At 44.7% G+C, this 25,730-nt stretch overlaps 1 protein-coding gene across 3 annotated transcripts in view; it reads right to left on the bottom strand.

Annotated features, from left to right (window-relative positions):
* The window catches only part of LOC136587992 (glutathione S-transferase P 1-like), a 33,138-nt gene extending 7,868 nt beyond the window's left edge, over positions 1–25,270 (bottom strand). The window contains exons 1-6 of one of the 3 annotated variants that reach the window (XM_066586858.1): positions 25,202–25,270; positions 21,994–22,029; positions 20,210–20,316; positions 1,807–1,894; positions 815–957; positions 624–731 (exon numbers count right to left, since the gene is read on the bottom strand). In XM_066586858.1, coding sequence (XP_066442955.1) covers positions 624–731; positions 815–957; positions 1,807–1,894; positions 20,210–20,316; positions 21,994–22,029; position 25,202 — 483 coding nt within the window. In that variant the 5' untranslated portion in view covers positions 25,203–25,270. Of the gene's footprint in view, positions 1–623; positions 732–814; positions 958–1,806; positions 1,895–20,209; positions 20,317–21,993; positions 22,030–23,372; positions 23,434–25,201 lie in introns of those variants that run through there. The other 2 variants (XM_066586855.1, XM_066586857.1) reach the window with 2 other exon arrangements.
* Positions 25,271–25,730: the final 460 nt, after the last annotated feature.

Genomic DNA, 25,730 nt, shown 5'->3' with positions numbered 1-25,730 from the left:
AGTTGTTTGTTTATGAAAAACTGCCTGTTTACTCTGAAGAGAGCGGGGCGGGATGGAAGAGATCTATGTCCTGCTTCGCCTCCATTCACTGAGTGATCATCACTCATCTGTGAAAGCTCTGATTCAATTTGCTGAATCAAGGTTGATAAAAGATGGAGCATAGGCTACAGAACCTGCTCACCTGCTGTTTCAGGGGGCCCAGGGAGCTGCAAGCCAGCTGCAGCGGGGGAACTTTTATTACAGAAGGCAGTGTGGCTGTGTAGCATGGAGGAGGTGCTAGCGCCTGTGTAGTCGTCAGGCTGCTGCGGCCTCCCTTCTAATATAAAACATCCCTCTCTGCTTTCTTTTTGACAAAATAAAGAGCTGAGCTGGTGCAATTGTGCAATTGGCTCATTTAGACCCAGAGAAATAAGCAACAAATGGATGATATCTCAAAGCACAGATCCTCATCAGGTAATTCTAGTGTTGGCTTCCTCTGCTAGTACTTTGGATCCACCTACATGATAAGGCCCCTTTTTTAGATTTTTTTTCCCAGGTCCATTCTAAATTCCCAATCCGCCCCTGCCAAGGCCGTAGTAGAGCTCCACAGTACAATCCCAGTAGACCACTGGCATGGTTCTCACCTCATCTCCTACCATGAAACCTTGTCCCTCTTTATTGGAGGCAAGCAGACGCTCAAAGTGACCAAGCTCAGTGGCCAGAGCCTTAATGTAATCATCTTTTCCATTTTCCTTCAAAACAAAAAGGAAATCACAAATCAAATCTGTAGCAAAGTTTAAGACATTTATCGGACACATTTATGAGCTCCACTCACATAGTTCTGGTAGATTAGTCGCTGATATTTTCCCCGGAGGTCATCTACTCCATCGTTCACCATGTCTATGAGTGTTGCCTCCAGAGGATTCTTTCCATAGAGTCCTACAGTCCAACCATTTTTTACAAGAAGTGTATAATTCTCTACAGAGCACAATGTATTACTAATAGAAAGAAAGTCAGCACACTGCAGTTTCATAAGGATGCCTGGATGTACAGGGAGGCACACAAATGAAATGCTGGAAACATGTTTCTTTTCTATGTAGAGGCAGTAATATCATGGCTTCATTATAGTTCCCGCAAGACCCAAGACAGAAGATACAGCTCTTCATCTTATGCCAAAATCATTACAAATACACAAAAAAGAAACATTGACCAATTGGGTGATAAGGACCAGTCACATGACCCCCAAAACACAAGTCCCAATGAATTTTCAAATGAAATATAACAGTCCAAGTGCATAGCGAGATTTGTCAGTACAGACCACAGATTATACAGACTGGACATTGTTATTAGGTCAGAATAAGGCTATATGCACATGTGTGTCAGAGGCAGCATGAAATCTTGGATGAAGATATGCAGCAAATAGTTGATGGGGTCCGCCTGAGTCTGGAGTAAGCCACATCTGGCATTTCTGTTTTTTCTAGTTCAGCTTTGAGGGTGGAGCGGAACAACGGAAAGTCTCAACTCTAGTGTGAATCTAGCCCAAGATCATGTCTGCAATCTAACTCAAAACATACAAATGTTCCAAGCATAAAAATCCAAAATGCTTCTCTGCTGAGTAACTTTAGGTCATCCCAGCCTCTAATACAGCAATTAACCTTTACAACCTGCACTACCACCATGGCAGGGAAGTCTCCATCGTGAGCTTGTGCAAACTGGTCTGCAGTGGGAACTACAGTAAAGCTGTTTTTACTGCCTACGGATGCTGGATATGTGTTTCTCTTTGTGAGCATCGTAAGACAATAGGAGTAATGCTTTAATTTGTAATACCGTGATTCCTGGCAAGGTAGCCCAAAATGGCATTGGATTGATACAGAGTCAAGTTTCCATCTTGAAATTTTGGAATTTGGCCAAACGCCTACAAAGAAATCAAGAAGCCGTAGAATTGTAAGTTCATGAATGCAATGGTTAACTACAACAAAAGTCTTTCAAATTGGGCATGAAAAGGACCCGATAGGTGCAGATTATCAGATATTCTGGATTATCAAACACAAAGAGAAATTTATTAAAAGAAAAAACACCCCAGAATAAATGTTGGCCATACACCGTACAGTGATTAGTATTATAAAGAGAAGGCGCTCAGAGGGTTAATATGCTAAATGATGCACAATTCCAATACAGTGCAAACTGTTTTACCTTAGGTGGTTGTGCGAGTAGTAGGCCCAACATTTACTGCTGTTATATAAGGGTGCAATGTGTGACAAGCGGGAAGAGGCTTGCAATCTAGGAGCGGTTTCTAATATGTGGCTGAGGAGCCATGTCACAGTGGCAATAAGTGCAGCACACTCTTTGTAATCTCGCACACCGTTGGAAAATATACAACAGGATCTGGACGACTAATGGAATTAGGTGATCGTGACGCCAGTGCCTGGATTAAAAGCACTTGGTAGTGAAACAAGGCTAACACACGTATGTAGGTAAAGGACAGGCACACCATTTACTTTCAGGCACATAGTTGTCTGCCTTAACATCAAGCACCAGAAATTGCATATATATATATAGTTTGACACTTTATACATAGATAAACAAACTTTAAGGAGGCAGCATCTGAGCTAAGGGAGAGTTATATACAGAGAAAACTGATGAGAAAATACCTCTTTCTTCTGACTAAGAAGTAAATTGGCCACCATGAAACACTGTGCTCAACTTTTATTTAGTACTCACAAAATTCCTCGGAAGATTCTCTACTGCTTGTCTGAAGCTTTGTGTCTGTCTTACTGTCTGGTAGAAAGCAGAGCTGGCTTGAATAGACTTCAGGTTTGGGAAAACAAACAGTTTCTCAGGGTCCAGGTGATTTATTAGCTGCTGCACACAGGATTGCTTTAAAGTTTACATAGCAGGTCTCTAATTACAGCAGGACAGAGGAGAGCAAGAAGCTGTGTGCTAGGGCTTCACATGGCTCTCAGCTTCCTCTGTGTCCATCTTGGCCTCTCTCTGACACTCATCCTCTACTCACTCCATACCCCCCCCTTGACTGTCATCTTCTAACCCCATTATAAATTTCTAACTGCGCAATACAAAATGGGCCAGAAGAAGCCCCCTCCTGTTTTTTTCCTTACTCCAGGGGCTTGTCCCAGCTCATTTCCAACTAACTGATTTACAATGGTGCCTAAACAACATTAACTCTTTATTCTATCGACTCCCTCTTCTTACTAAAAATGAAGTCCAGCATAATTACCCTTTGTTAAATGAACTAGTAGTTAGAAAAGTTGCTCTTAACTTGCAGGTAAAGTACTTCTATTCAGTAGTGGCAGTCCAGGTCACTACAAGGGCGCTGCCAATGTATGGTCACGATCCTTTAAATGAAGGTGCTGACCTTGTCAGAAGTAATAATGTAGATTGCCGAGTTTCCTCTGGCGTATGAAATGATCATCAAAAGAAGAGTGGCAGCATAGTTAGGTGCAAAAAAGTATAAAAGTCTTTTAGCCCTCCATAAATAACACAACGTTTCGACCTCTGCAGTCTTTGTCAAGCAGTCTTTTGATGATCATTTCATAATTATTGGAAGTGCTGGTTCTGCTTCTCAGTGGCGTCCTTTGACATATGTGGAATGGCCGCAGCTAACTACCTGCTTTGATTGATTGTGTGCTGCTAGACTAAATTTTTCTTCTGGGATGAGATTCCTCAGGCTGTCAGGCAGATAACTGGAGCAGCGCATGCTGGTGCTGAGGGCTTCAAGAATTAGCTGGCTCAGAAGTCTATACTAGAACCTCTGTTAGAACGATGCTACAACCACATTTCTGGGCTCCTTTCTCATGTTTCAGAGGTGGTAGACGTGTCAAGTACCCTGCATACAATGAATTTATACTGTCCGGTGCCGTGATCAGTCAGTACTCCCCCTTGGGAGAGATCCAATTAACAGCTGGTGCAAAACTGTTCACTATAAATAGTTCATAAAGGCCCATTTAGATGTAACATTTATCGCTCAAAATCCGTCTTTTGAGCGATAATCGTTGCGTCTAAACGCACGGTCATCGTGCACTGTTCGTTCATCTCTCATTTCTAGCCAGCTAGAAATTAGCAATGAGCTTTATCAGCACCAAACGCTGATATCTCAGCGGGCGGTGCTCATAGCATTCTTTCAGCTGGTATCCCGCTGGCAGTTCTCAGCGGGACACCAGCTGAAAGCCCCAAGAACAAAGCAGCTGTTTGAAAATACAAAACAGCTGCATTGTTCTCGAAGCTATAGCAGCGGTATCCCGCTCCACCTGCATTAACTCTTCAGTAGCTTATTATCGTGTTTCCCTGAAAATAAGACACTTTCTTATATTAATTTTTGCCAATGAGAGGCGGTACTGGATTAATCAATCAAAGCCATTCAATGACATCAGTAAGGGAAAAAGCTGATTGGTGGAGAGAGGGGAGCAGCAGTTTCCGCTGGCACTCATCATCAATTAGCAGTAAATATTGGCGGCAGTGCAGAGGAGAGAAAACTCCTAACTGATCGTGCGTTTTTGTTTGCACGACCGCAATATAGTTCGCATGCGGGATCCCGCATCTAGTTTGTGTGCAGCCGGCCTAACTGTGTTGATTCTTACTACATCACTTGCCCCGGTTGTGATCACATCTAGAGCTAGCAGTGATCTGTGGAAGAAATGTACCTTTAGTTTTTACCTGTTAGGGCTCTTACACGAGCATTGTTCAGGGGGTTATCTCCCACGCAGCAGAACGCAATACATTAAATGTAGAAAGTAATGAAGTCAGGAACCAGAGAATCAGAATACAGTTGAATAGTTCCTTAAGCAGGACCAAAAGACCACAAACTCTTCCATAAGGGGGAAAGGGTCTGATATAGCAGAAGGTACTTCATGACTGGCAGGAGAACTTGTAAAACTAGATTGATGCCATGTTCGCTACGTGAACATAAAATGTTTGGTAAGATGGTTGCAAATGTTGAACCGAGGATTCGTCTTGGCTGAGTGTATATACCTGCGTGTAGCAGAGCTAAGTGTATATACCTGCGTGTAGCAGAGCTAAGTGTATATACCTGCGTGTAGCAGAGCTAAGTGTATATACCTGCGTAGAGATAAGTGTGATGTCTTTTCTGTAGTCTTACATAGGACCGCATATAAACAATCCTGACTGTAAACAATTCCTTTAAGACAATAACCACTTTAGCCCTGCTACACCAGATATAGCAGATCTGAAGGCATTGCGTCCATGCTCTCTGGCTTGTCATAAGTCAGCCTGTAACATGTAGTTGGTGCACACAGCCGTGACCACCTTGGCTCTGCTACAGCTGCCCCTTTTATATACTGTGGTTATTGGTGGAGGATGTTGGTCTTGTGACGGTCTTTTCTCATGGACTTGTGTTAGTAGCTGTCATGTGACCTCTGAAGTAGCCGCTGCGGCACATCTTGGCATCCCGTCTGATGGGCTTCGTTACTGCAGTGTTGGCCCTTCGGCTGGTGTGTACTATATGGGCTCGGCTAGGGCTTTAAGAGCCTCCCTGCACAAACCTGTGCACTAACCCCCCCCCCGCCCCCTTTCTGGGGGACAGAAGTTCCACCTTGTTTAGTTGCCGTCGGGATCTCTGGCCACCTCAAACTCTTTATTTCCTAGCACTTGTCTTCCACGTTGGTATGAACGTCACTTAGTAACGCTTGACTCACAACCGCGCCGCTAGACTTAACATAGGAACTTTGACCCGGCCTGACGAGACACTCATGTATCAAACTCAAATTTTATGACTTTACGGCAGTGGTGAGGATGTCAGAAATCTAATGACACCAAAATCATCCACCAAAGGTAGCGCAAAGGGGGCAAAGTGTGGTGCACGAAAAAGCCTGTAGGCTTTATTACATTAGAAGGGCTCTTTTAAACGAGAGTAAATACACAGCACATTAAATGTGTAATGTGCAGTGAATGGAGCTCAATGACTTCAATCACAACTGTGTATTTTTCATGCAACCTTCGGTCACGTGAAGAAAAACAAAACGCAGCATGTCCTATTTGGGTGCGTTTTACACCCAGTAATAGCCCGTTTTAATGGGCGTCCGTAAATACGCAGAAAATATACAAGAAACCTGCGTATCCCTTGTGTACGTATGCAGAAAATCAATGGAATTTCATACATTTTTCTGTGGTGTTTTTTGGAGGGCGTAAAAAAACTGCCAATAGGCAGAAACCCACAAGGCAACTGTGTATTTCAGGTGAATAAGCTGCATACACAAAATTGGGGCATGAGTACACAGATGCCCATGTGAATGAACCCTAAGAGAACAAGCACATGCGCCCTCCAGCTGCTGCAGGAAGGAGCGGGACGTGTGGCGTGACCACCAGGAGGCGAGCTGGCGGCCGTAGGCTCCAGCATTATGGCTGAATATAAAGTGAAGGTTTTAAAATGTGAATTAAGGCTTTACATATTTTTGTAGAAGAACATCTACATAATGCTTAACGTCGTATGTTAAGGAAGAAATGCCCCAAGTAATCGGTCCACTGGGGAGATTAACCTAACCGTTAAGGATCTTCTGCAAATGATACAAATTTAGTAAAACTGCGTCTCCATTAGTGATGTATTTTTCTTTTTTTACTCCGAATCAAACTTGACTCCGCACCATGAAACAAGTTCTTCAACAACTCAGTATACCAGGAGGAGGAAATTGTAGCTTAAACTTCATAATAATTTTCATCTGACAATATACATAATGCCTCATTAAAGTCACAGCCACTTTGTACTTCCTGGTTGATGCTGACCAGGACATATGACTGCTGTAGCCAATCACTGCCTAAAGATAGGAGGTCACTGCCGTGGCCAATGATTGGCTACAGCAGTCACATGTACTGGTCAGCAGCAACCAGGAAGGACAAAGTGGCTGGGAGACAATTTTAGGTAGTGAGGAAACCCCTTTAATGTATACTACTCCGTCCTGAATTACTGTAGTTACCCTATTATCTCCCTTCTTGACATTATGTGATAGTTGGACATTAGAGATGGCCATGCTTTCCTTTCCTCACTTGTGAGGTTGTCTTGACAAGTAAAGCCTTGATCGCTGCCCTAAAATCTCTGCCCGCTAGGAAAAAAAATAAAAAAATATTATATATGTTTCTGTGAAACGTTGGATTGAACACAGCTTTGGGTTTTCAGCCAGAATTGATTCTGGTAAATATAATGGACCTTCATCTATGGGATCAACCTGAATGTCAGTTTGATTTTGATCTCCCATTGCAATTGCAGAGTTTCTACTTTAAGAATTTTCCAGGTAGCGCCAGGAATTCATCGGGTCGGAGCAGAAGGCGCTGCTCTGACCCTTGTGTAGTGGCCGATGCAGCTCTCACTCAAATCACTAAGACCCCAGTCTGCAATTACAAGTGTGGTTCCCATTGGTCTCAATGACAACTGCGCCTGCCATTACCACACATGGGTCAGAGCAGCGGCCTTCCCTCAGATTCTGGTGTAACCTAGTACTGCCAGCTGGCAGGGCCTGGAAAACCCCTTTAATGTCAGTTTTCTCAGGATTGTGTTGAAATAAACTAGTAGGTCAAATTCGTTTAATGTGTCTTTTTGGCGAAACGAAAGGCCTCTATATAGAAGGGACCCCTCAGTTATTCATTGGTGGGTAGACACATTGAATATTTCCCCTGTACATTTTGTTCCATTCGGGGCTGTTTAATCTTGCCACCTTTTGTTTGAGACACATTTGTGTTTGGCTCCTTCCTGCCCCATGACATACGTGTATATCAGTAGGAGGGGGTAGCACAGAATGCTGTATATTTACGGCATATAAATGGTGCAGGTCAGCAGCTGAGCACGCGCCATCCGCAGTAGGAGCCAGCTGCAATGGACAGCCAGGATCCTGCTTAAATGGCCAGGACTCGAGAGAACCTCTTACATGCTGCAATCAAAGTTAACAGAGGGAGGGAGCTCCCTCTGTGACGTCATTAGCCCTCCGCCATCCAATGGCAGAGGGCCAAAGGGTTACCATGGCAACTTAAAGGGGTTGTCCCGCGCCGAAACGGTTTTTTTTTTTTTCAATAGCCCCCCCGTTCGGTGCGAGACAAACCCGATGCAGGGGTAAAAAAAAAAAAGTCCAGTACTTACCCGAATCCCCGCGCTCCCGCGACTTCTTACTTACCTTAGTAAGATGGCCGCCGGGATCTTCACCCACGATGCACCGCGGGTCTTCTCCCATGGTGCACCGTGGGCTCTGTGCGCTCCATTGCCGATTCCAGCCTCCTGATTGGCTGGAATCGGCACACGTGACGGGGCGGAGCTACAAGGAGCAGCTCTCCGGCACGAGCGGCCCCATTCGGAAGGGAGAAGACCGGACTGCGCAAGCGCGTCTAATCGGGCGATTAGACGCTGAAATTAGACGGCACCATGGAGACCGGGATGCTAGCAATGGAACAGGTAAGTGAATAACTTCTGTATGGCTCATATTTAATGCACGATGTACATTACAAAGTGCATTAATATGGCCATACAGAAGTGTATAACCCCGCTTGCTTTCGCGGGACAACCCCTTTAAGGCCTGACAATGGTCTGCCAGGGCCGGTGCTGTCAGAGAGAGAAGGGTAATACAGTATATCACCTGAGCAATTGAAGTATATAGAAGGCTCAAGTCCTCTACAGGGAAATTGAAAAAGGCATTAAAAAAAACAAACAAGCTTTTTTTTTGCATTTTCTAAGTTAATTTTTTTTGTTAAAAAAATAATTATACATACATAATCATATCTAGTATTGCCTTATCCGTAACAACCTGTACTGGAGATCAAACAAACTTTTAAGTCTTATATACCCCACAATGGTGCCAATGAACACTACTCAAAAATAGCGGGCACAAAACCCACTTGGGTTAATAAACACTACAGCTCGTCGTCCAAAAGACAAGCACTTGCAGTTCCATCAACAGTGAATAAAAAATAAAATGTGATAAAATATAACCCTGCCCCTCCTCCCCCATAAAAGGTCATATGATACATTATATACAATGTCCCAGTTGTTCATAGATGGACAACTGCCCCTTTACATGGGCCGATAGTCGCTTGGTTTTCAGGCGAGCTAAAAACCAAATGACTGATAGGTGACAGATTTGTCGCTCGGTGCTCGAACTCGTCGTTTCTGGGTAAAGGTACCTTAAGATAAAAAAATATATAAATAACATAGCAGATGGACAAACTAAACATATTATAGCGAGACACGGGGGCAGATTTACTATTAAGAGAGCGTCAGTTTTCCGTCAGAAAACTGTCAAGCGTACTTTGCACCACATTTATTACATGTTCTAGACAAATCTGGACACGTTGTTGAGCCGATAAAATGGTAATCCTTCAAAGGAAAGGGGACGTGGCCTAAATGCGACACCATGTGCCAAAAATTGCGCCCAAAGAAGGGCACAATTTTTGTCATAAACTAAGCCAATTATAGGTGGTATAAGGTTAGACTGGACAGCCCTAAAATGTGACAGATTTTAACCCTTACCAATCCAATTTGGATCCTGGTTTTCCTAGGGCGCTTACTCTTTTTCTGCCGTAATACAACGGCGCTATCTGCTGGCTAAAGCAAGTACTGCATGAGATGACACGTTGGATAGGCTCCAACAGCAGAGAGGCTGACAATATGCAGTAAGAGAACCCCGACGGACGTCTTCCATCATCAGAGCTGTACAGCCTTACATCATAATGTCTTTAGACGTCAGACAGTGGATTGGAAAAGGGTTAATCCCGTCTGCCATAACTATTAGGCCAGCTTCAGATAAGTATCTTGTAACATGTCCATAATACGGATCCGTATTTCGGACACATTACAGATGACATTATAAGTCATTATTTTTTTTATCAGCATCTGCCTCCATACTGTTTTTACTTGCTACTGATCCGTATGTGCCCAATACAAAATAGCAATATGGAGGCAGAAATGAAAAAAAAAAAAAAAGATGTGAAAAATAAGGCCATGTGAATACATTCATAAAGTTTTTATTTCCCTTGTCTTGTAAGCGCTGTGGAACATAATGGCGCTTTATAAATAAAGATTATTATTAGAGTTTATATTAGCTCCTTATTATAACATTGGCCAAATATGGAGCTAAAATATGTCTATCTAAGGGTGCGGTCACACGAGCGTAGGCGTATTTACGTTCGCATGTGCGCAGCGTTTAATCGCCGGAAAGAACGTTTTTCGGCAATCATGACCAGAGCTAGAAAGCGTATTATCGTTTGTTCCTACTTTGCAAACTATCTTTTCAGCCATCGAATATGCGTTGGCGCGTATTTCGGTCGCGTATGTTCCGTCTTTTTTTTGGGTTGCCGTTTTTACGCGCCGTAAAATCGCCCGTGCGAACGAATACATTGGAAACCAACGCCTCAGATGGTCACGTATATACGATTGGGCGCAAAAACGCAACGTTTATGCGCTCGCGTGAACGCACCCTTAAACTGACCCTAGACTGTATTAGTAAATCTATCCTGCGGTCTCCAGATTTGTGACTTTGCTTTCTTTTTTTCTATCTAATATATATGTGCTTCAGCATGTCCTGTCTTTTCTATCTAATATATATGTGCTTCAGCATGTCCTGTCAATTTGTAATTAAAATACTGCCACCATGTGGTTGAATGACCACATGACATGCTAAGACATTTATATGTTGGCTCAACAAGTGGGACTTGACACCTAATTGTTTACACTGTAGAGGACACGGACCCGCACTCACCAGCAGAGAAGGGTGGAGGTTGAGGGAGAAGGATGTGGTGGCACCCATACATCAGTGTAGCAGAGAGCAGCTCCTACTACACAGTCACCACCCACTTCAAAGAGCTGCACAGGAATGTATCGCGCACTGCTGAGTAGTCCTCCCATTATAAAATTAGAAGGGGTAGACTACTTAGCAGCTCCACTCAATGCATCGAGCGGCAGCTTCCCGCGCTGACACAGAGAATAACGGTCACGCGATCACCGCTATCCACCGGTGATCGCATAAAAGGGTTAAAAAAGTTAAAGATTCAGCTCCACTTATTGATCGGATCTATGAGGGGAGTCAAAAGTACTCACCCCCGTAAATGGTTAAAAAAAACAAAAAAACCTCAAGTTTCATAAATGTGTATCCAGAATAAAGTAAAGAGATGAAAATATATAACTTATGAATAATTGGTATGGTACGTTTCCACATATTTGAGATATTACAATTGCAAATGTGAAAAAAAATTACAATTCTAAAAACTTTTCCCAATTTTGGCCATTTTTAATAAATATACACAAATTCTATTGGTCTATTTTTACCACCTAGATGAATTACAATATGTGGCAAAAAACAATTTCATAATCACTTGGATATACAAAACCTTTACGGACATGTCAGATTTCCAAAATTTGGTTCCGTTAACAAGGCCAGCAGCGCATAGGCGGATTTGCATTGCGGAGTCCGTGGTGGTCATCCGCCTCCAGACTCTACAGCAAATACTGCCCTATAGCATGCTATGGCAAATCACGATTTTGTTACGGCTGGCCAGGACAGGTGGACAGGGGGTCCCTACGCCAGCCCTCTCCCGAGTCCCTACCTACTTGTCCCCCTGGGCAACTGTCCTTGCACTGCACTAGGGACAGGGACCCCAAGGAAAAAGAGGGACAGGGAGACCTGCAGATGGGTACCGTGTAGCAGACAAAACGTAAACAAATAAGCAAACAAAGAAAGGTCGGGAAACAGGCCGGGTCGAACCAGAAAGGAAAGTGCGCCGACCGCCCCGACCAACCACCAGAGCGGGGAAACTCTGACACGGCCGCCAGACTGGTCCCCTGCAGTTCCAGGACAAGCTTTCCGTCTCACCCGGACACCGGCGCCTCTAGTGGAAACCCCATCTCTAACAAATTTCATCTCCAGGAGGGGAAATCGATTGTAATTTTCCGCTCGCGGGGAAGAAATCGCAGCATGCTGCAATTCTGTGTGGGCTACATACAGGCGGCTTTTATTGAAGTCAATGGAAGCTGTCCGTTCCACGGCACTTCCAGTGAGCACTGCTGAAGTGCCGTGGGATCCGCGCCATCACCGAGTGCCGGCGCCTACTGCATTTGCGTGACGGCACATTTGCAGCGCAGGAAGAAGACAGTGATCAGGCACGGGTCGAACTCCGCTGCTGGAATCCTGCATGCGGGGTCAGACCTGCCTGTGTGTGGGAGGCCTATGTGGGCAAACAGGCTTCGTCACTAAGTGGTTAAAGTAATTTATGGATATTGAGTTCAATTATTAGGTTGCAGGTATTTTAAGACATTTTTTAATGTCAAATCCAAGTGAGGATCAAAAAAGGAGAGACTAGAAGCAATGGGATGAAACTGAAAGGGAGGAGACTAGAGATGAGCGAGTATCCTCGCTAAGGCTAACTACTCGAGCGAGTAGTGCCTTAGCCGAGTATCCTCCCGCTTGTCTCTAAAGAGTCGAGGGGCGGGGAGATCTCCTTCTCCCTCTCTTCCCCCCCGCTCACCGCCGCAACTCACCTGTCACCCGCACCGGCAGCCGAATCTTAACAGACGAGCGGGGAGATACTCGGCTAAGGCACTACTCGCTCGAGTAGTTAGCCTTAGCGAGTATACTCGCTCATCTCTAGAGGAGACACAAATTAGATATTAGACTGTGAGGGTGATCAATGAGTGGAACAGGTTACCACAGAAGGTGGTGAGGTCTCCTTTAATGGAAGTGTTCAAACAGAGGCTGAACAAATATCTCTCTGGGATGATTTAGTGACTCCTGCATTAAGCAGGGGGTTGGACCAGATGACCTTGGAAGTCCCTTCCAACTCTACCATTCTATGGAGAGAAAGAATAAAGGGCGGATACAACTTCTTTTTAATCCACTGCTGGGCTTCAAAAACTGCATAAAAAACCCTGATCACAAACTGCATATGTGAACGCACCCTTACAATTCCACATAAAAGACTTACAGCAACAGTCCATTCACTGCTTCTCATTTTCATAATGATCTACATATGTTTTTCTTCTACATACGGGGCGATTCAAAAAGAATGGTGCAAAAGTAAAACCGATTTCTTCAGACATAAATGTATCTGCACCAGCCAGAATTACATGCGGAGATAGAAGAATTCTTCAAGTTTTAATGCACGTTATAGAGGTTCGCTGTGAACAGCACGGGTGACACGTGGCTGTCTGTCCTCCAGTCCTGCCCAGACGCGTCCAGCTTATCTTGTGTTGTAGATTCCACTGCAGCCTAGATGAGTTTTAGGTCGTCGAATGTCACCAACAGCGCCCGCATCAAACATCCATAGGGTGCAATACAAAATTGAAGAATTCTTCTCTTTTCATGTCATTCTGGCTGCTGTAGGTCACTTCATGTAAGAGTGGATCAGCTTTAGTTTTGCTCATGTTCACGAGACGCTTGAATATGAACTCAATTCTTTTGAAGGGAGTCAGACACGTGGTTTTTTTCCCCCCGCACAGCTATTCTGCGAGGAAAAAACATATAAAAATAATAATTTGCTGCACGCTCTATATTTTCACGTTCCTCAGAACGCATTGTCAATTGTTTTTGATGGGACCTTAGATACATTGTGTGGCACGTGTATGCCGTGCGATGTGGATGCAAGTGTGAGGTTTCCCATCAAAATCAATGTGAAACACTTGCGATCTTGTATCGCTAGTGAAACACATGTCTGGATCAGATCGTCTTTGCATGAAACGCCTCGCATCCGCAGGTAAAACGCCTGTTGACGAGCTCGCCTGTGTGAATGTAGCTTTACGCTGTGTATTTTTCTGTTCATCTAGGACAGTGGTGGCGAACCTATGGCACGCGTGCCAGAGGCGGCACACAGGGCCCTCCCTGCTGGCACGCACCGCCATCGCCTGCTCACCACTTGTGAATACTGGCAGGGCCTGCGGCTCCCCTGGCAGCATTCACTCAGCTGCGCTGCTAGCAGCGCTGATCCCGGAGCACACTGTGATGTCAGTGTGCAGCCGGGATCCTCCTTCCCCGACGTCTCCTACTACTTGGTTCCGTGAGAGCAGGGGGAGGAGGCGTCCGGCAGCACACTGACGTCACAGTGTGCACCAGGATCAGTGCCAGTAGCAACGCCGTGCAGAGGAGGAGTGGGTAAGTATATGGGTCTCGGGGAAGGGGGGTGGGAGGTGTCACTATTACTACTGGGGGCCACTGTGGGGTGTCGCTGTCACACTCGGGGCCGCTGTGGGATGTCGCTGTCACACTGGGGGCCGCTGTGGGGAAGGTCACTATTATCACTGGGGCTGCTGTGGGGGGGTCACTATTATTGCTGAGGGGTTGTCACTATTACCACTGGGGTATGTTTACATGTGGCAGAAATGGGCAGGGCTGTTTCAATATAGACAGGGTGCAGATTTTGACTGCTTTTTACATGTGGAAATGCTGCTGAATTTTCCACAGAGACTTCCGCTGAGGACATTCTGCAGCATTTCTGCATCCAAAAAGCAGTCAAAATCTGCACGCTGCCTATCTTAAAGCGGCCCTGTCCTTTTTAAAACGACGGGGGGTAAAAATCATATGTCGAGATAAGCTCCGCCCCCTGACATGTTGGCACTTTGCCATAAATATGTGGGTTTTGGGTTGCAGTTTGAGCACTCGGTCTCTAAAAGGTTCGCCATCCCTGATCTAGGATCTATAGGATGCATATTTTTATCACACGTTTTTATGTAGTTGTTTTAAAGGTAGTAATTCTTTTTGCCACTAGGTGAGATATACATCTATCCTGTGTTAGGTTTTTTAAGATCTAATATTTTAGAGTCCATGACTTTATAGATAGATTTATATACTTTTTACCGTTCATTCCATTATTGATGAATTTTTGTATTGTGAGGTGTCACTGATACAGAGTTATATGGTTCCCACAATCACCAACCTGTGACATATAGGACCCTGGGGCAGACCGCAGGGTCGACTTACTTTCAGCTCCTCAGATCTTGCAAGGTGGAGCCCAAATCAAAGTCAACATGGCGTGGCACACGGCAAAACACTTTGCTGCCACCACTGACTATTTCTGGCAGGTCAGTCAGCCACCTTGGTTCTGCTTACTTTGTAGATACGAGGCTCCTCGGTCTCCACCAGCCGACACACAATTAACACATATCAGGGATTATGGATTACTTTTTAAAGCCCAAGGACAACTAATCAAGTTTTAAGCTTTATTCTAAAAAGGATTAGCAGTGCTTAGGTAAAAATATACATGATGATGATAATAATAATCTTTATTTATATAGCGCCAACATCTTCCGCAGCGCTTACAAAGCAGGGGGAATAGAAACAAAACCACGGTTACATAGTAATCAGTTGATGGAGACAGTAGAGGTGAGGGTCCTACTCCAACGAGCTTACATACTACAAGTAATGGGGTGATACAGAAGGTAAAGGCCTGGAGATGTGCACAGTATGGCGGGGTGGAGTGTGAGGGATGCTATACACATAGACAATAGTCAAATTGAGTCGTGTAGTGGCCGAATCAATGTGACGGAAGGGGGCGGTTAATTGCAATCCCTGCTAGCCGCAATCAGTAGGACAGGGAGCATGTTATCTGGCGGAGTAAAGAGGGGTTTGTGTGGTGGCCTGAAAAAAGGCACGACATAGCGCTGTTTAGCTGTGGGGACCGGTAATATAATAACCAGCCCTTAGGGGTTTATTAATCTGAGTCATTTTACACAGCTGATGCAAGTAGCCTAGCAACTAAATAGGTTGTGATTGGTTGCAGACAAACTGGTCAAGTTACAGAGGTAATAAATAGCCGGACAATGGTCACAGGAGGCAGAGTAGTGACAAGAAAGTGAAGCACCAGAAAGAGAAGAGTAAGGGGAAAAAAAGTGCCAGGCAGGAGAGAGGAGAGGCAGAGAGAGAGAGAGAGAGAGAGCAGCAGTCACAGCGACAGCCGAACAAGCAGGAGCAAGAGAAAGAGAAACAAGAGAAAAATCAGGGAAACAGTGAGTAACAGAGAAGGAGAAGCAGCTTTAACAGTGAGTAGAGGAACAATAAAAGACATATACATATGAAGAGAGAGAGATAAAGAAAAAAAGAGATATAAATATGAAGAGGTTTGGAGAAAAGAAATTCAGAGTAAGGACAGCTGCACACGGACGCATTTCCGCTGCGTAATAGCGGCGAGAATCCGCCGCGTTGCCCGCAGCTATTAGGTTCTATTGAGCACAATGCTCACGGTGCGGAATTCCATCGCAAAATTCACATTTTTACGGTCAGTGTACTAACCGTAAGTGAACTTAAAGGGGTTGTCCCGCGAAAGCAAGTGGGGTTTAGCACTTCTGTATGGCCATATTAATGCACTTTGTAATATACATCGTGCATTAAATATGAGCCATACAGAAGTTATTCACTTACCTGCTCCGTTGCTAGCATCCTCGTCTCCATGGTGCCGTCTAATTTCAGCGTCTAATCTCCCGATTAGACGCGCTTGCGCAGTCCGGTCTTCTCCCTTCTGAATGGGGCCGCTCGTGCCGGAGAGCTGCTCCTCGTAGCTCCGCCCCGTCACGTGTGCCGATTCCAGCCAATCAGGAGGCTGGAATCGGCAACGGAACGCACAGAGCCCACGGTGCACCATGGGAGAAGACCTGCGGTCCACCGTGGGTGAAGATCCCGGCGGCCATCTTAGCAAGGTAAGTAAGAAGTCGCCGCAACGCGGGATTCGGGTAAGTACTATCCGTTTGTTTTTTTTACCCCTGCATCGGGTTTGTCTCGCGCCGAACGGGGGGCCTATTGAAAAAAAAAAACCCGTTTCGGCGCGGGACAACCCCTTTAACACCAAAGCCCCAACCGACTAACCACAAGTCAGTCATTGTTGTGAATTAGCCCCTTTAGGTGACCATCATTGGGTCACAAACCCCGAATCGCATAACTAGGGGTATATATTACAATTTCTCCCCCCAATCGGTCTCCAAAAGTGTAACATACATCCGTTACGGGGACATTAAAGATTTTGGTGGTCAGGAGAATTCTGTAACTCAATACCCCTAGTTTCGCTCGTCCAGTCGGGCTAGGGGCTGCCACTTAGTGGGCTTTAGTTTTTTGTTTTCATTTAATCTTGTCCTCTTTTTTGTCCTTTTGTTCCTTGTTGTGTCTGTAAGGCATTACAATTTTAGAAATTATTTAATAAAAGTTATATTTGAAGGGATCCACACAGTGAATAAAAAGGGGTAAAACAGAGAATACAAATCCATGAGGTGTTTCAAATAGTCCTGGTTGTGAGGAGCACGTGGAAAATTGGACAGTCTTGCATTTAGGTGAAACTCCTAGATCCGACAGTGGGGGCGAGGATCCCTTTTATTTTTAACCCTTTAACACTACAGGATGTACAGTTACATCCTGCAGGTTTAGGATTTGTATGGAGGGGAATCGTGGGGCAATCCCACTCAATAAAATGACACCCGCCCACAACAGCTCCGATAAGCTGTGCTGCTCATCTGAGCTGTTAACCCTTTAAATGCCACAGTCAATTCTGACAGTGGCATTTAAATGCCCCGATCAATTTTCGGGGGTCCTGCACTGCCCACCGCGTTAAGATGAAAGGCCACAGGGCTGCCACTGCAGAGTGCCTATCAAGCCATGCCAGATCACGGCATGATGTAATGCTATAGCATTATGTCATACTGCAGGAGCGATCAAAGCGTCACAATTTCTTGTCCTTTATTGGTAGAAAAAAAAACAACTGTAAAAGTTAGTTTAAAAAAATGAAAGGTAATTTTTTTTTTTTTTTTTTTTTACAAAAAAAACCTAAGTTTTTGCCATATTTATAAAAAAAGAATCTAAAAAAAAATATATATATTGGGTATCGCTGTGTCCATAAAAGTCCTATATATGAAAGTAATGTATTATTTACCCTGCACATGGTCAAAAAAACCAATGCCAGAATTGCGCTTTTTTGGTCACCCTGTCTCCAAGAAAAAAAGCGATCAAAAAGTCTTATGTATTCTAAAATGATACCAATAAAAACTACAGGATGTCCCGCAAAAGATTAACCCCTCGCAGAACTGTGTCGACGGAAAAATAAAAAAAATGTCATAGCTGTCAGAAAAAGGTGGTAGAAAATAATTTTAAAAAATGAAATAGCTTTCGAAAAAAAAATAATAGTGAAGCAAAAACAAACAAAAAAAAAACTATATAAGTTTGGTATCGTAGTAATCATACTGACCCAGGGCTCAGTCACACGGGTGCATCCGGGTGCCGATGCGCCCGTGTTACTGTAGGATAAGACGGCCGCACTGCAGGTGCGGACGACCCTTCGCACTGCCGGAAGAAAGAACACATGACCGGCTCCATTGCCTGTCATGTGTTCTTTCTTCCGGCGGTGCGGAGAGTCGTCCGCACCTGCAGTGCGGCCGTCTTCTTCGTGCAGTAACACGGGCGCATCGGCACCCGGATGCACCCGTGTGACTGAGCCCTGGGTCAGTATGATTACTACGATACCAAACTTATATAGTTTTTTTTTTGTTTGTTTTTGCTTCACTATTATTATTTTTCACCCGTGTGACTGAGCCACCATAGAACAAAGTTATCAGGTCATTTTTGTTGCAGTGTGTGCACTGTATAGACAAGACGCATCCAAAGATGGTGCAATTTTGCTTTTTTTCCCATTTCACTCCACTTTGAATTTTTTAAAAGTTTTTTTAAAAGCCCTCAGATATCTACGTCAATGGTTAAATAAAAGACTTACGATTTTTTAAAGGGGGGGGGGGGGAGAATAAATGAGAAAGGAAAATAAAAGAAGAGCTGAAAATGCAGCCAAGGATGCTGGGGAAAACAAAAAAAAATAATAATAATAATATTCACCTAGCTGGTGCTGTCCTGGTCCCTGCCGATGTTCTCCAGAGCTCCATGCAGGCTGCTGGACACTTGTTATCGCCAATAGAGGATCTTTTGCTAGTGATGGTGTTTAAAGACCCTCCCCCCCCCCCCCCTTCAGCAAGAGATTGCTCTGATAGGGTGAGCCCGCTTACTGTCAGAAGGCTTAACCAATCACAGCCAGCGCAGGATGCACCAATCTCAGCCATACATTGAATGGCTGTGATTGGTGCATCGAGTGCCGGTTCTGATTAGCGGAGCCGGTGCTCCTGAACCAATCAGAACAATCTCTCTCTGGGAGGTGGGGATTTCAATGCGCCAGTATAGGGTCCAGCAGCACCCACTCTATTTCAACCCAGCCAGGGTGGGGAGGAAAAACAATGCAGACCCGTAGGTGGGGACAATTAACCAAAAAAGCCCCAAGATCAATCCAATAGTCATAAGTAAATGGCAGCATAGATGGTAGATGGATAAAATCTAAGTCTTTATTGTTCCATACTTAAAAAAGTGGTCTGGCAACATTTTGACCAGTATGGTCTTTGTCAAGGCTTGCCGTTTACTTATAAATATGGGATTTCAATCCCCTTCACTACCATTAGATGCTTTGTCAGCTTGACAAGTGTCCAGCAGCCTGCACAGAGCTCCAGAGAACAGCGGCAGGGACCCGGACGGCTCCAGCTAGGTGAGTATTCCTTTTTTTTTTGTCATGCAGCTAGCGCTTGCATTTAGCGCTGCCAAGCATGGTACCACGTTGTGCTCTGTTTTTGGCAGCACTGAAACCGCTGCCCATTCATTTCAATGGGCGACGCAGGGCTGAAAACGTCCAAAGATAGAACATGCAACGCTGTCAAAGTGCAACATTGAAGACGCAACGTTTTGACGCTTGTGTGAGCAGCCCCATTGAAATGAATGGGAGGCGTTGTACAGCGTTTCGCGCAGTGGTGATAACGCAGCGCTAAATGCTGTACAAAAAAGTCTGTGTGAGGGAGGCCTTAGGGTGGTTTTACACCCGTGTTGGCGATTCTGCTTTCCTGCTCCATTCGGGAAGCAGAAAAGGTGAATCCCTGTGGGTAAACAGTTCCATCTCTGAACACCACCGAACAGCGCCGGATGAACCCATTGACTAGAATGGAGTCCGTCCGCTTTTGACCCAGCTAGTGGACAGAAGAGAAACCACTGCATGCAGCGCTTTTTTTCCCAGTATTTTGGTCCGGATCGTGATGGAAGCTTCAAAGGTTCTGATGCAGAAGCGATACATCCTTACTGCCTTTTGGGGAAGGAGATGAATACATTTAAAGGTCTGTATCCTGAGGCTACATGCACACGGCCTCTTTCCATCCAATGGGAATAGTACATGGCGGGATGTCCAAGAATATCGGGCGCGACTTTTCATTTGAATGTACCCTTAAGGGGGTAAATCTTACCGCATCTCGTTTCAGATCTCCCTTCTGCCAAGTGTCATGCGTTACAATCTCCTCCTTCCATTCCACTCCCTGGTCAGCCATGAGCATTCGCATAGCTTCACAACGACCTGATAAGGAGATCAAATGACACACATTTAGATGTAATGGCCCTTTCACATCATCGTTTATGAGTGCTGTATGAGTGCTGATGTCACCCCTAAGGTAGTCGGCGCTCGTGCAGAACGTTTAGACTGAGAGACATCGCTGGCTTCTCGCTCAGGGCTTCACCTTCTAAGTGCAGTGCTGATCGGGAGCGTTTATACGCAAAAAGAAGCCAGTGATTGTTCTTTCACTGACTGAAAATCAGCAATAAACAACCGCAAAGGAATAGTGAGCATTTTTTTTGAATTTACACTAAACAATAATAAACACAAAACAAAACTTTTAATGACTGCTGCAGGCTCAGAATTACTAGTGTTTTTAGTACTCAGTGAAATGGGAAAAAAAGGGGGGATTGGTACGGTGTGAGCCAGTAGCCAAAGGGGGAAGGACGGAAAGAAGGAAAAAAATGACTCTCAGACTTGGTGGCATAGCAACCTGAGCAGGGGGACTGAAAAAGGGATGGATGGATGGAGTGAAAGAAGGATGGATGGATGCAAAAAGGAAAGAGGGATTAACAGATGGATGCAAAGAGGAATGGATGGAGAGAGAGAGACAGACCAATCAGAGGACTCTTTTGCTGTAGGCGGGGTTTTCAAATCCCAACACTAGCGAAACATGTTCCATCACTGCTGACAGTTGATGGCTGTCTGCCTGGAGCGATGGAGCACTGCGGCAGGGTCTTGGAGGGCTCCGGTTAGGCAAGTATTAAATTAATTTTTTTTTTGTGCTGCTAGCGCTGCCAGAAACGTGTTACTCAAGTTGTGCCATGTTTTTGGCAGCACTGCTAACGCTGCCCATTCATTTTAATGGGTGAAGCAGGGCTAAAAACATAGTAACATAGTTCGTAAGGCCGAATGAAGACAATGTCCATCTAGTCCAGCCTCTTAGCCTCCTGTGTTGTTGATACAGAGGAAGGCAAAAAAACCCCAAACCAGAAGCCAATTAGCCCTTTTGGGGAAAAAAATTCCTTCCCGACTCCCTAATGGCAATCAGACTGTTCCCTGGACCAACCCCTAATAGTTCCTACCTGCCTGTATACCCGGATTAACAAATAACCTTAGATTTATAACCTATAATGTCCTTCCGCTCTAGAAAGACATCTAGTCCCTCTTAAACTCCTCTATGGATTTTGCCATCACCACATCCTCAGGCAGAGAGTTCCACAGTCTCACTGCTCTTACAGTAAATAACCCTTTTCTATGTTGGTGATCAAACCTACTTTCCTCTAAACGTAGCGGATGCCCTCTTGTTACCGTCGCAGTCCTGGGTATAAACAGATCATGGGAGAGATCCTTCTATTGTCCTCTCATGTATTTATACATAGTTATTTGATCAACCCTTAGCCGTCTTTTTTTCTAGAGTAAATAATCCCAATTTTGATGGCCTAAAATAGAACATGCATCGCTGTCAAAGCACAGTTTTGAAGCGCAGCGTTTTGACGCTTGTGTGAGCCGCCCCATTGAAATGAATGGGAGCGCTGTACAGCGCAGCGCTATAAATGCAGCACTAAACGCTGTACAAAAACGTCTGTGTGAGGGAGGCCTCAGGCAGAGCACTTCTAAACATACGGTCACCAGGCGTTATTTCCTCTCACCCGGAAAACCCCTCTAAAAGTTTTTGTTTTAAGAAACATCTCTACTTACCTCTAGCATTAAAATAAGTTATGCAATATTCAGGCACTAAAGAGGGAGGAAGAAGAGAGAAAACAAGTTAGAAACCATTGTAAACATGTGTATAGGAGCGCTAGGGAATGTAACCAACACCAACGGTCCAGCAAGTAACGGCATTGTGGGATAGCACCCATAGGAAAGACCCCTAATACTAATGCTAACCATTTCACTGCGAAAGCTCTCATATCATGCAGACAGAAGACAACAGTTGAAGAAGCCACCCAAGTGGGCAGACAGCCATAATGAGCAGATTGGCCTCGGGCCCATGCTCAGCTGCCAGTGGCTACTGCTTCATTGCAATGTTCACCAACCTCAGGAGACGCTTGTGGCTCCTAGACCCTTGCAGGTTCCTCACTTGCTGTTTAGAGCTTCCAATAGTGTGAAGCAGTGGCAGCAGGGTATCATATAATTACTCAAACTTGGCATCAGCTTTGAGTGAGGGGTGGCTAACCCACAATGCAATTTTGAGCAGCCAAGCTTTTCTATACCCCCATCCTTCAGAAGACATAATTGTGGAGAATGGAGTGTCATACTTTAGAAGCAACTCTGTTTCCCTCATCTTGCACTGATCACTAAGATCAGTGTATGATATGGAAGTGTGAGCACCATCTAGTGGCTGCTAACATGTAGTGTTCATGTCACATGTGTGAGAGAAGTCATAAGGCTCACGCATACACCACCTTACCTTTTTCTGTCCAAATATATATTTTTGACTTTTCTCTCTCTGCTAAAACATATATGCGGGTGGTTTGGCTCTTACATAGAGGAATTAAGAGGAATTCAAGGTCAAGGTTGAAAGTATAGCAGAAGGGGGGGACGGGGAGGAATAAAGCAATTTGAAGTTAGACTTTGCTTTCATAAAAAGATATGTTTGCGTAATTGGCTTTTACAATAAAACAGATACATAGTTTTTTATTTGATATATGAAACTCTAGAATATATATATATAACACCTTTCTTGGCTCAAGTACCATGGTCATATACAACAGGTGTTAAGCTTTATGGTGAAGTCCAGCTCTGCAGCACAAAGTAGAGCCATGCTGCATGTGGTTTGTAAAAGGTTTATTATCTTTGGGTTGAAGGTTACACTGTTAGATACTACCCAAAGGCTACAATAAACGTTAGACGTAATCTGGTCTAAGATTTTAATGACACATTGACAGTATACTGTATGTCATAAATGTCTGATACAGTGTTTCCACAAAAATAAGACCTTGTCTTATATTAATTTTTGCCACAACAGAGACACTGGGTCTTATTTCCAGGGGATGTCTTATACAGTGGCAGAGTGCCGCTATTTTCACTTTCACCTTCTGTAACACCACGGTAAAAAACATCAGTGTGCTACTTACTTAGGCATAGTACGGGTCCTCCTGCTGGTCTCCGGAGTTTCGGCATGTTTGCTTACAGTTCTCAGTCAACGACAGAATATTGCTTCCTGGTAATGGGGTTCGTAAACCCCACCTCCAGGAAGCGGTGGCTCTGATTGGTTCTTGACTGCCGCAGCTCAGCCAATCAATGCATTTCTTAAAGTACCAATCACAGCCATCGCATTGGTTCATCCAGTGCTGCATTGATTAGTTCTCGAGCGCTACGGCTGAGCCAATCAGATCCATCCCTTCCTGGAGGCGGGGTTTACGAACCTCCTTACTAGGAAACGATCTTGTGTCGCGTCGATGTACCCAAAAATCAGAACAACAAATAACAGTCTTTTGAATTTTACTTGTGGAGGATATGCAGACACGGGGACAGCACCATGTCCCGGCCCGCTGAGAGCGAGTAGTGCAGGCTCACAAACCGGTCGGAGTTGTAGTTTATGCTGGCATTTGTAGTATCAAGATTTTATTGTGCTTATATCCTGGGTTATGCTGACTGCATGCAGCGCTTTTTCTTCCATCCAAAAGCCGGGCAGAAAGCTGACGGATCCAATTATAGTCAATTCGGTCTGTACAGACACAGAACCGTTTAACACGGGGATTCCCATTTCCATCTTCCTGAATGGAGCAAGAAACCAGAGTCCCAGCGCAAATATAAAACCACCCGAATTCTAGCTGTGTTAGTGCTAATGTATGTTGGGTAAGCCATCTCCTCTGCTGCCTGGAGCAATGTTGGTTTCACTGCCGCTTGGATCATGTCAGTAGACATATGTAGTACTGGGAGAGGCTGATGTTTTCTGCTTAACCCCTTAAGGACTGACCCTTTTTTCTAATCGTTTTCGGTTTTTCCTGCCCCTTTCAAAAAGTCATAACTCTTATTTATCCATCCATGTTGCTGTCTAAGGACTTGTTATGTTTTGCGGGATGAGTTGTAAAAAAAAACAAAAAACATGCGATACCGCAATCTTTCGTCTTGCTTTTACGGTGTACACTGCAGCAAAAAATGACATGATAATCTTATTCTATGGCTTGATACGGAAGCGAAGTTACAAAATTCATATAGCTCTTCTCTTTTTAAATACCTTTCGAAAAAATAAAATTATTTGCTGCCACCATCTTCTAACAGCCATAACTTTATTTTTCCATTGACATTGGGGCTCCTTTTTTGTGGGACGTCCTGTAGTCTCTATTGGCCCCATTTTGGAGTACTTGCGACTTTTGTGATCACTTTTTACTACAGAACTATTCTCCCCTGGAAGCAATGTTTCTTACTACCGCCATATATACGGTTGCAGTTGGCAATCTGCATGAAACTGGAGGTACGATAGTGCACCAATTCTATAGGTGCTGTGTTATAGCTCAGAGGTTAATGGAGCCGTATTACGGTATAGCGCATGACAATCCCGTGGTAACGTGCAAAGTCTCCGTTCCATCGCAATGACCATCCTGAATCACTGCACCCCACCTCACAGCCAAAGAACGAGGAGCTCGGATAAAGGGACAGGACAACACCTGACATTACAGTCTACAGGGGGGGTGCACTCTAGTGAGCTGATCTCAGAGAGCACTAGCACCACTACAGCTCATCCAGACATAATCCATGCAGGGGAATGCAAGAAGAAAAAGTAATCATACAAAAGTCTGCACAGAATAAATCCTTCCAGAACTAACGTGCAGCTATAATGGAGTCACAAGAACAATCCCACTTATAGTAAAACTGCAAGATGTGGCTACAATGGCTTCATCCACATGCTGAGGGTCGGGCATGGAGGGGAGCTCACTGCACACACCATGCAGGTACTTACTGTTGGCTTCAGGTGAAATCAGCAGAACTGCAGAAGAGAAGAGAGAGGAACAGAGAGCTGAAGCTTTATAACAGGGGAGGAAACCAGCTGATGAGCAACAACTCCCACTACAGTAACTGCACAGTTCAAGGGAGAGGGGCTGTGGGGACTGGAGAGATGACCTGGGCAGCCGGGCAACCTGCAGGGACCATATAGGCGCCCATATATAGGAGAAGGCTGTTCTCCAGAGACCACATACACATGAGAAGCCGTGAGGTTACTGCTGGCAGCTATATCTACCAATGCCCCATACACAGGGAAGAGCTGCTGGCAGCTCTTTTTTCCTATCACCCTGTACTCCTAAGATAACTACCGCCAGGTACTTCTTCCTATCCCCTGTACTCCTGAGGTAACTGCTGACAGCTACTTCCCCCTATCCCCCTGTACTCCTAAGATAACTACCGCCAGGTACTTCTTCCTATCCCCTGTACTCCTGAGGTAACTGCTGACAGCTGCTTCTTCCTATCCCCCTGTACTCCTGAGGTAACTG

This window comes from Eleutherodactylus coqui, chromosome 13, assembly GCF_035609145.1.
Source record: "Eleutherodactylus coqui strain aEleCoq1 chromosome 13, aEleCoq1.hap1, whole genome shotgun sequence".
NCBI classification, from domain to species: Eukaryota; Metazoa; Chordata; class Amphibia; order Anura; family Eleutherodactylidae; genus Eleutherodactylus; species Eleutherodactylus coqui.
Note: the sequence above shows the minus strand (reverse complement) of the source record. Positions and strands in the feature narration are given on the sequence as shown.